This window comes from Astyanax mexicanus, chromosome 22 (assembly GCF_023375975.1).
Source record: "Astyanax mexicanus isolate ESR-SI-001 chromosome 22, AstMex3_surface, whole genome shotgun sequence".
NCBI classification, from domain to species: domain Eukaryota; kingdom Metazoa; phylum Chordata; class Actinopteri; order Characiformes; family Acestrorhamphidae; genus Astyanax; species Astyanax mexicanus.
Window position 1 is genome coordinate 2,628,549 of NC_064429.1, and position 11,788 is coordinate 2,640,336.

Genomic DNA, 11,788 nt, shown 5'->3' on the forward strand with positions numbered 1-11,788 from the left:
AGGCTATGACAGATTACGTTTCCGAAGCATTAGCTCAGGGTTTCATTCGCCCGTCAAAATCTCCTGTCGGTTCGGGTTTCTTCTTTGTGAAGAAAAAAGACGGGGGACTGAGGCCCTGTATAGATTACCGAGGTTTAAACGCTATCACTAAAAAATTTGCGTACCCCCTGCCTCTCATTCCGTGTGCACTTGAACAGTTGCGCAACGCCTCTGACTTCACCAAACTCGATTTGCGTAGTGCGTACAATTTAATCCGCATTAAGGAGGGGGATGAGTGGAAAACCGCGTTCGCTACTACTAATGGCCACTATGAATACATGGTTATGAGTTATGGTCTCGCTAACGCCCCCGCCGTGTTTCAGTCATTTATGAATGACATTTTTAGAGACATGATTGGCAAGTTCGTCACACTTTTTATAGACGACATTCTGATCTATTCATCTGATTTTGACTCTCACGTGCAGCATGTTCGTTCGGTCCTCCAACGTTTATTGGAGAACAATCTCTATGCTAAAGCCGAGAAATGCGAGTTCCATCTTCAGAGAGTCGCATTTCTCGGCTATGTTATCAGCTCCCAGGGAGTTCTTATGGATGACTGTAAAGTAGACGCCGTCACTAGTTGGCCCACTGCCCTGTCCATCAAAGATCTCCAGCGTTTTTTGGGATTTGCAAATTTTTATAGACGTTTTATACGTAACTTCACCAGTATAGCTGCTCCACTCACCGCACTCACTAAGAACACCACTAAGATCCTTAAATGGTCTCCTGAAGCCGACCAGGCATTTAATAAGTTAAAAGCCGCTTTCGTTTCAGCTCCCGTTCTCATGCACCCCAAACCTGAACTACCGTTTACAGTCGAGGTCGACGCATCTGATACTGGCGTTGGGGCTGTTCTTTCCCAACGCAGCGGTTCACCGCCTAAGCTACATCCCATAGCCTTCTTCTCTCGTAAAATGTCACCTGCTGAGCGCAACTATGGTATAGGGGATAGAGAGTTATTGGCTGTCAAACTGGCTCTAGAGGAGTGGCGTCACTGGCTGGAGGGGGCTGCACACCCATTTACCGTACTTACTGATCACAAAAACTTGGAATATCTCCGCACTGCTAAACGTCTAAACCCCCGTCAAGCTTGTTGGTCCTTGTTTTTCTCGCGATTTGATTTTTCTATCTCATTTCGTCCAGGTCACGTAATACTAAAGCTGACGCATTATCCCGGGTTTTCAGTTCGTCAAATGAGGGTTGCCACCCTTCCGAACCAGAACGCATTCTACCACCCACAGTTCGTATAGCTGCCATTAGATGGGAACTTGACGATCTTATTCAGCAAGGTTCAGTTAACACACCACCTCCGGAGGGCTGTCCTCCTCACAAAATTTTTGTACCTGAGCAATTTCGCGAACGACTCATTGGCTGGGCACATTCTGCCCTTACTTCTGGTCACCCAGGGGTTACACGTACGCTGCAACTGATCTCAGCTCGCTATTGGTGGGAAACCATGCGAGCTGACATACACTCATTCGTAGCTTCCTGTTCTGTCTGTGCACAATGCAAAACACCCAAAACCCTTCCAGCCGGTAAGCTAGTTCCTCTACCTGTCCCAGACAGACCCTGGTCACACATTGCTGTAGACTTTGTCACAGACCTACCTGAGTCTGAGGGTTACACCACTGTTCTTACTGTTGTTGACAGATTTTCTAGGGGAGTAAAGTTTATCCCTTTTCCAGCACTACCCACTGCTCTTCAGACAGCTCAGGCTATATACACACACATCTTTAGACACTTTGGTATTCCGGAGGACATCCTCTCCGATAGGGGTCCTCAATTTACTTCCAGAGTATGGAAATCCTTTTTTGAACACTTAGGAGTGCACGTCAGTCTCACCTCTGGTTTTCACCCCACTAGCAATGGTCAATGTGAACGAGTTAACCAGGAATTAGGAAAATTTCTTAGATTGTACTGTTTCAAACATCCTACAGAGTGGTCTCAGTATCTCATTTGGGTGGAAATAGCCCAAAACTCACTCACTAACTCCACATCTGGTCTCACACCCTTTCAGTGCGTTCTGGGGTACCAGCCTCCGTTAGCTCCGTGGACAGCTGTGTCTTCCGATGTACCCGCCGTGGATGACTGGATGAAGCGGAGTGAGCAGGTGTGGGAGGAAACACATCAGCAGGTTTCTGAGGTCTTGCGCAAATACAAGGAGCAGTCTGACAGACACCGAGGTACCACCCCCCAATACCAGCCCGGAGATCGTGTGTGGTTGTCGACCCGGGACTTGAGGTTTGAGGGGTCCTGTAGGAAACTACTACCCAAGTATATTGGCCCGTTTAAAGTTCTTTCACAAGTCAATGACGTTACTTATAAGATTGAGTTGCCTTCTCAGTACAGAGTGCATAACTCATTTCATGTTTCCTTGCTCAAGCCTCTTGTCCCAGGTCCGCTGGCTGAGGGTGTTCCAGACGACGTGCCGCCCGCGGCAGTGGAGGGGGAGGCTTCGTTTACCTATGCGGTTCGAGAGGTGCTGGATTCACGCAGGCGTGGCGGTGTGCTCCAGTATCTCATAGACTGGGAGGGTTACGGCCCTGAGGAGCGTTGCTGGGTTGCCGCTGGGGATGTGCTGGATCCTGCTCTTCTGGCCGAATTTCATGCCCGTCACCCTGGTAAACCTGCTCCTAGACCCCGTGGGCGTCCCAAGCGCTCACTCTCCTCCTCGGTTCCGGTGCGTCGGGGTTCCCAGTCTCGCAACCCCCGCCTGTCTGGCACCTCTGTGGTTTCTCCTGCTCCTCCCGCCGGTACTCCCTGCCCGTCGGGTGGACGTCGTCGTGGTCGTCCCCGTTCCGTCTCCGTCTCGACTCCCTCGGGGGGAGGTACTGTCACGTCTGGTGCTGTTAGCTCCTCTGTTTCTCCCACACCCAGCTCTGACAGAGGTTCTCAGGACAAAGACTACACTACCCAGAATGCACCACCCGCTGACATCACGCACTCACCTGATCACGTGACACCTCACCTGCTTCCTCCAGGAAGCCCCGAATATTGATTACTGGCACTATAAAGGTGCACGCCAAACAGACTTCATCGCCGCGTATTGTAGGTTCTCCTCGTACAAAGCGTTACTTATCTCTTGTCTCAGTTTACTTTGTGTATGACCTTGCTTTTGTTTTCTCGACGCCGATTCTTGCCTCTGCCTTTGATATTGGATTGTTTTGTGTATGACCTGGACTGTGCTTTCACCACCGCCTCTTGGATTATCTCTGATACTGGATTGCTTGTGTATGAACTCTGGACTGTCTCTCGTTTATGGTATGGTTTTGTCTTCATTGCTCTGTCTACTGGTGACCACCCTTGTTTCTGTATCGACCCTGATTACATCTGTTTATTCCTATAATAAACATCTATTGTTTTTATCAGTATCTGCGCTTGTCTGCTATTCTGTTCTGACCATGACATTGTCTTCTGGTTACCATCCTCAAAGCAATGGTCAATGTGAATGGATGAGTCAGAAACTAGGGAAGTTTCTAAAAATCTATTGATCAAATAATATTCATGATTGGGCCAAATTCCTCCCTTGGGTTAATTAGGTAAAAATTCTCTGATCAGTTCCACCACGAAAATGACGCCTTTTCAATGCTTTCTAGGATACCAACCCCCTATCATGCCCTGGTCAGCCAAGCCCTCAGACATCCCTGCTGTGGACGAAAGGATGTGTCGGAGCGAGGAAGTGTGGGAGGAGACTCACAGATGCATTGAGGCTGTTTTAGAGTGGCAGAAACAACAAGCTGACTGCCTACATCGTGAGAACCCCCTTTACTCTCCTGGGGATTGGGTTTGGCTATCCACCAGGGATTTTCTGCAACCAGATGGAAATAAGAAACTATCAGCTAAGTATATTGGTCCATTCAAAATCATTAAGAGAATAAATGAAGTTACCTACTGTCTCAATATACCCTCTCACTATCATGTATGCCCTTCTTTCCATGTTTCCTTGTTAAAGCCGGTTATCCCTGGTCCGCTGGATGAGACATTGCATGGGGTGCCTCCTCCTCCAGTGGCCATGGAGGGTGGTCCTGTTTATGCAGTGGAACAACTATTGGACTCCAGGAGGAGAAGGGGAGCCCTGGAGTATCTGGTGGACTGGAAGGGTTACGGACCTGAAGAAAGAAGTTGGGTCCCAGCAACTGATGTCCTGGATCCCTTACTGGTGGAGGACTTCCACCGGTCTCATCCATCCCGTCCTGTGCCATTCCCCAGAGGAAAAAAATCTGCTGTACCAAGAAGGGGTAGGCGCAGTGGTTCAGTCTCTGTCCAGTCCCTCAGTCCTGTCCTCGGCTCCAGGAGGGGTCGTCCCAGGTCCAGGGCTTTTTGTGATTATGGAAAGTGCTGGTCCTAGGATTACGCATGGTGTGATTATTGGTCAAATTAAGTAGTATTCTCATTTTTAGGCAGTCAACTAACGTTAAAAGCAAAGTAAAATATTTTGTGCCAAGCCTGCTTGGATAGATTCCGTCATGCCTGTAGAACGAAGTTGATTTAAAAAAACACAAGAAAGCGCTTTTGTCATCCGAAATGCTTTGGTGATAAAAGCTAGGGATGGGCGGTGTGACACTAAGGCTTCGAAGCTTGCGTCACTATCCCGACAAGTGCTGATTTGACACAGTGTACCGGAGCTTGTATTGAAGTCACTACGTGACCATGATGTTTGAAGCTTTGAACGCGTCAATGAACCCCGGAAATGGGCGGGACTTTGGTTCAAAGGTGCTAACCCATGTCTCACTGACTCTTCACTCTGCTCTGCTGGTGTGATGCTGTTAGCTTGCTCTACTCTTCAGCTTCTACACTTTTCTCTGTTTTCTTCTCTTTCACTCTCCTTTACTCTTCCTTTACTCCTCACACTTACTAATCCACTGTGGTACAATGATCAAACTCATACCTTAAAGCAGTTAGTATGAAATTTAGAGATCAACTAAACTGGAAGTGTTTCACTCTGCGTGGAAAGACAGTCTTGTTAAATATAGAAAAGAACTTAGTAAAGCCCGCTCAGCGTATCTGGCCTCACAGATCGAGATAAATAAAAATAATCCTAGAACCAGATAAATAGCACATCCTCTCTGTCATCTGGTCTGGCTGATCTAGAACAAAACCCTGTTACTGAAGTTAGGTTGGAAGTCTTTAACCCACTTCCACAGCTAGAACTAGAGAAAATGATCTCCTCTTCAAACAGCACAACCTGCACACTTGATGCAGTCCCCACAAAATTACTAAAACAGGTACTGCCAGATATAATTAAACCTCTGTTAATGATAGTAAACTCATCACTCACCCTGGGCCATCTACCCAAAGCCTTTAAAACAGCTGTAATTAAACCTCTGATCAAGAAACCAAATCTTGATCCTACTGTACTGTCTAACTATAGACCTATTTCAAACTTACCCTTTATTTCTAAGATTTTAGAAAAAGCTGTAGCCCAACAACTTTGCTCTTACCTGCAAAGAAACCAAATCTATGAAAAATTTCAATCTGGATTTAGGCCTCATCATAGCACTGAGACAGCTTTAGTTAAAATAACAAACGATCTACTTATTGCCACCGACCAAGGCTGTGCTTCCCTACTGGTACTTCTGGATATGAGCGCAGCCTTTGATACAATAGATCATACTATCCTTTTAGAAAGATTAGAGAACATGGTTGGTGTAACCGGAACTGCCTTAGCATGGTTTAAATCGTACTTAACCGATCGCTATCAGTTTGTGAGGATAAATGATATGTCTTCCAGTTATACCAAGGTAAGATATGGAATTCCACAAGGCTCTATATTAGGACCGTTATTATTTACATTATATATGCTCCCACTGGGCAAAGTTATTAGAAAACATAACGTAAATTTTCATTGTTATGCGGATGACACGCAGCTCTTCATATCAGCCAAACCTGATGACAGAGTGAGATTAAAGAAAATCGAGGATTGTGTAGAAGATGTAAAATCATGGATGTCGCACAACTTCCTCCTATTAAATAGTGATAAAACAGAAGTTCTCCTATTAGGCCCCAAAGCTGCTAGATAATAAATTATCAGACTTAATGTTAAATCTGAACGAATTCTCCGTTACACCTGGTTCAGCAGCTAAACACCTTGCAGCTATCATAGATTCAGATCTAGCATTCGATAAACACATATCTAATGTAACTAGAACAGCTTTTCTACACCTCCGTAACATCGCCAAACTAAGAAATGCCCTATCACTGCATGATGCAGAAAAATTAGTCCATGCCTTCATTACCTCAAGGCTAGATTATTGTAATGCGCTACTGTCTGGATGTTCCTGCAGTAACTTAAATAAACTTCAGCTAGTTCAAAATGCTGCAGCCAGGGTCCATACTAAAACTAGAAAATTTGAGCATATTAGTCCAGGACTATCAGCACTGCACTGGATTCCAGTAAAATTCCACATATAAAGCCCTACACGGGCTCGCTCCTGAGTATTTACGAGACCTCATCTCCTATTATGAACCACCGCGATTACTTAGATCTCAGGGTGCTGGTTTCTTAGTAGTTCCTAAAATTCAGAGGAGCTCTGCAGGAGGAAGAGCTTTCTCTTATAAAGTTCCCCAACTCTGGAATAATCTCCCCGAATATGTTCAGGACTCAATCTTTAAGTCTAGACTGAAAACTTACTTGTTTAGTTTAGCTTTATGGATGTTGGACCCTCAGGCTCTCGCGTCTCCTGTCCGGCCAGACTGATGGAGTTTCTGAAGTCAGCTCTTCTCCATCCACCACCACAGATCAGCTGCTCATCATCCATCTCACTCTCCACTACAGATTACATCCAAGCTTACATGAACTGCATTTGCTTCCATTAGTGGCACTGCTATACTCCTGAAAATATAACACCTATATTGATGTATAAAGACTTTTTAAATTAATTTAAAAGCCGTTTGACCAGTGGTAGGATGGTCCCCCCTTTTATGTGAGTCTTGGTCCTCCCAGTGTTTCTTCCTCCTCCTGCAGCTCTGAGGGAGTTTTTCACTGGGGGTTCTGTATTCTGTATTTTCTATGTTTAATGTTTTGCCTGATTCTTTGTCCTGTGATCATGTTTCTGTAAAGCTGCTTTGTGACAACACCAGTTGTAAAATTGTAAAAAGCTCGAGATGTCTCCTTTGTGTTGAACAGTATCATTATTGATCTAGCAAACAATATGGAATCTTCCACCACCTCTATCTCAACCAAGCATTCCATTGCTTGGGAACATTTTGAAAAAATCGCGAGAAACAGGGTAAGCTCTAAATATATAGAAACATCTTATTATGTTAATTTACATTCACCATATAGTGTGTTATTCTAATTAAATTATTTAGATTTTAAAGGTGCAGTGCCAGGAGTTGGCATATAATAATAACACCTCCTCAATGCTGAGACGCAAAGCACGAGAGCATCTCAGCACCGCATTCCTCCAGTGCCAATCTTGAGATTTCACCATTTGGTTTTCTTCATATTTTATAATTGTTAAAATGTTTATTTATTTTAACATAAATTCAATGTAAAACATTTGCAACATTTTAATAAACATTCGTGAATCATCGAATAAACGTGTCATCTTTCTGATTTTTTCTTTTGTGAAATACAATATTTGCCTAATGTTCTTCGCATGAGACAGTTAATTGTTTTAGAAATTTTAATATACATTAATGCTTTTTTTAATTAACATTATGTCCATCTTTGTTGAGAATTGTTAAAAATTATTTCCAATACAATAGGACTAATGAAAATGAAAATAAAGCTGCTAGCACCAGCCCTGATCTGTGAAGCAGTGGAACTGTGTCATCCAGAATGATAGAGGTACTTTTGGTTAAGAAACAATGGGCATGAGTTGGGATGATGATTTTCCTGCATCATGACCACATTAACACTCTTATTACTGAATGCAATTAAATCACAGCAATGCTTCAAAATCAAGTAGAAAATGTTCTCTGGGCAGTAGGCAGTTACTCCAACAAAAGCAGAGCAAACTCTTTTTAATACTCTTAATTTCAGAAGAAACAATGACTAAACATGTTCCTTGGTGTTTTGGTCTATAAACTGTATAAGTTCTTTTTTTGCAGTGTCTAGACAACAACAGCTGGATGAAGCCTTACTGGACATGATCGTTTCTGATTGTCAGCTTTTGTCAATTGTGGACAATGATGGCTATAAGGCTTTTATCAAGCTTTTGGACCCCACCTACACTGTTCCAAGCAGGAAAGCACTGAAGAAAAAACTGGACAAGAAATACAAGGTGACCATGAAAATGCTATGGCTAAGATGGGAAAAGTCTCAACTGTCAGCCTAAAAGCTGATATGTGGACATCCATAAACATGGATGCTTACCTTGCTGTGACCTGTGACTTCATTACAGATGAGACAAGCTGTCCACTCTCCTATTAGGGGTAACAAAATTTCCCTATTTCCACACTGCAGCCCACTTTGCTGAAGCTAAGAAAACCCTAATCGCTAAATGGGGAATCAGATGCAAATTTCAAAGCCTTGTAACTGACTGTGCTGCTCAGTTAAATGTGCGCCACACTGTGACTGTTGCTGTTTTGCCCATGTCTTGAATTTGATTGTAAAAAAGTCACTCACACAAACTCCTGAGCTTGAGGAAATTCGCACTATAGCAAGAAGAATAGTTGGATATTTTAAATTAAGCACAACAGCCAAAGAAAAACTGTCTGAGGTTCAGAGCAAATAGGAAAACCTCAGCATAAGCTTATACAGGAGGTGGACACTCGCTGGAACAGTACATTCAACATGTTACAAAGACTTTATGAACAACGGGAACCACTGGTAGCATCTCTCACCAGCCTTGTGGTGTTCTCATCAGAGGAGTTTAAAACAATTAATCAGTGTGTTCAAGTACCGTGGTCATTCCAGCAAGCAACGGTGGAGTTGTCTGAAGAGAAAAGAGTCTCAGGCTCTAAAATCATTCCAATGGTCAACACTACAGTGCCAGACAATGTGCCCTGAAGACACATCATCATCTCGGTGCAAAACTGGCCAACAACATCAACACCAATTTAAATGAGAAGTTCGCTGTAATAAAGAAGATGACTGCACTTTCATTATCAACATTGCTTGACCCAAGATACAAACAACCAGAGAATGTGCCGGCTTCATTGTGACTGCAGTGCCCCAGGAATCTGTCCCATCAGTGCCACCTCCAGATGTACAGGACAGGAATCTCTGGGGGCTTCTGGACAGCCATGTGGAGGCAGAGCAGCGAGCACCCAGTGCAACTGCCAGTGCTATAGCCGAGGTGAAGAGGTAAAGTATATGTATTACTGATTATCTGTGGAAGGCTGGATGAATGGATGAAATACAATATTGTATTTATTATATTTTCCTTCTAATTTAGGTACCTAAGAGATGCACACCTGTCAAGAGTGGAGGACCCCCTAAAGTACTGGGCTGAACACAAAGTTGTGTATCCTCAACCTGTATTTTTTAGGTTGCTGTTCAGTACCTCTGCACACCAGCCTCATCTGTGCCATGTGAAAGTTTTTTTTTAAGACTTTTATTCCTAAATAAATATGTATCTTTGTAACACTGTTTATCTGGTCTCAGTTTATTAAACCTGTTTGTGGTTTGAAAAAATACCAAAAAGCAACACCAGCTTCTTCTGGATAAGGTTCTAAACCTCTGGCTGTGTTCGCGTTTCACCACACACACTCGTTTAAATGCCAGGCTCAACATAACCCTGGCAAAATATTTCCTCTTATCATGTTTAAAAAAAGGGGGAAACAACATTATATTAATTTTCTTTTTCAATAATGACAACAATCAAGCATTTATTGCATCACTTTAATGATTAAAGATGGTTATCAGCAGATCAGAACAGATATTGATTGAGCAGTAAATCTCACAGGGTTCATTTGCTTCGTAGTAAAGTTCAGGCTGTAATGATTTATTTTAGCCACCTCTTCTCTGAGGCTTCAATGCCTCAAGTCTTTTTCAGCACAATCAGGAAGAAGCTTCAAAAGCTCCAGTGAGGCTTCATCCGCCCATCACTAATAAAAGCTCCAGCCATTTAGGGCTTCTGTTCTGAAGGTACTAGAATAGAACAAAGTGTCAACAATGATAAAGGAGGCCCCCCAAATGCCCCCTCAACACTTTGGGTCATGTTTTGACATTTTTGAAAGTTGTAGGACTATGGAAATTCTTTTCACATTGGTTAGGGCATTTATCATCAACATGTTTCATATAGCGAAAGTGGTTTATTTTGATTTTTGGCTCAACTCTAAGTGTGATCTTCACCGAACCTATGCGTTTGGGGTAGTGAGATGCACCAAACGTTTTTACAAAAAATGTTTTCATAAGACAACACGACTAAGTACTTTTTCAAATCTATAGTCTATTTGGTCAGATTCAGCACAGTGACCCACCAGCACAAGTTTGGTACCGGTCAGACTTACAGTTGAGCCAAAAAACACAAGAAAGCCTTTTTGCCATCCAAAAAGCCCTAACCACTGGGGTTTCTGTTCTGAAGGTACTAGAATAGAAAAAGTGTCAGTAATGATAAAGGAGGCTCCCATGAAGAGTGACCAGACGTCCTCTTTTTCCCGGACATGTCCTACTTTTGAGACCTAAAAAAATGTTTGGGGGGAATTTCAAAATTGTCTGGGATTTTGTTTGACTGCCCACAGCACAGTGCATTGTGATTAGAATTGCCACGCCGTTCCATTCCACTCCAATTCAGGTTTCTCTGTATCTACTTTGCATAGTGTGTGTGTGTGTGAAGAAGAAAGCGTGGGCTTGCCAGTCTACCCTCCCGAGTGTTTACAAGCGAAAGCACACGTGTGTCCGCCGGTTCTAGATCTTTCCTCTGCGTGGTACATTCAGACCGGGAGAGCAGGCTTTTGACGGAGGAAACGAGGGACAGACTGAGCAGAAATGTGTAGCAGGTGGTAACGTTAGTAACATAAGGATTACACAGGGACTTTGAGGTGATGGACATTAGCTCTATTACATGAGAATGATGAGCAATGGCTAATAAAAAAGCAAACAGTCAAGACTGAGAGATGTTGGATGAGCAGCAAGTGTGTATTTTAGGCTACATCATTTTATTTTAGATATTTGGGTTAAAGCTGTGCTGAAAGGCTGCATAGTTTGAGTTTTGTAGCCTCTATGCTGTGGATCAACATGTTTTAAAAAGGACTAAAACAAGTGAAATAACATATTTTAAAACTGATAAATGATCAGTTAACTTAAAAAGCAAGTGTAAAAAAAGGAATGCCCCCAATGAATAAGAGTAAAACAGTGTCAAATGCTTTTAAGACTTTGTTGCGTTGCATGAATTCATAAAGCAGCCCTGTTTGTAGACTGATACAAATACATGTTATAACTGTTTAAAGGAGGAAGCACCTTTAACCTGAAGAATTAGAATTGAGCTGTTATATCAGAGAAATTCAGAAAATACATAAATAAAATAGCCAAATAAAAAGGTGCCCTCCTTTTCAGAAACCCAAATCTGGTCACCCTACTCCCATGATGCCCCCTGACCAGTGACTTTTGTAAAATTGAAGAAATATAGCGATTACACTTTGGGAGTCCTTCAGTAACAGAGTGCCAGATAGATTATTTTTGCATTCTAATCACATGGTCGAATAAGGCAAATACCAATTAGCTTTATTAGAGAACGAAGCGACCCACATAAAAAAGATGATGCCTTTGTGTCTGGTTCAGCTCCACAATGCTGGATGTCTAATTTTCAAAAAACTAATTGGTCTAAATCAAAAGATACATTTTTTTTGCCATTTTAAG

At 42.9% G+C, this 11,788-nt stretch overlaps 1 protein-coding gene and 1 long non-coding RNA gene across 2 annotated transcripts; both read left to right on the top strand.

Moving 5' to 3' along the window:
* Nucleotides 1–2,591: 2,591 nt before the first annotated feature.
* LOC125786994 (uncharacterized) lies at nt 2,592–7,542 on the top strand. Its single transcript, XM_049470711.1, has one exon. The coding sequence runs from the start codon at nt 3,611–3,613 to the stop codon at nt 4,385–4,387; it is 777 nt and encodes a 258-aa protein (XP_049326668.1). The 5' UTR covers nt 2,592–3,610; the 3' UTR covers nt 4,388–7,542.
* A 557-nt stretch (nt 7,543–8,099) lies between these two features.
* Nucleotides 8,100–9,572, top strand: LOC111188814 (uncharacterized). The gene is made up of 2 exons (XR_007428955.1): nt 8,100–9,292; nt 9,384–9,572. It is a non-coding gene; the product is annotated as an uncharacterized LOC111188814 (long non-coding RNA).
* Nucleotides 9,573–11,788: the final 2,216 nt, after the last annotated feature.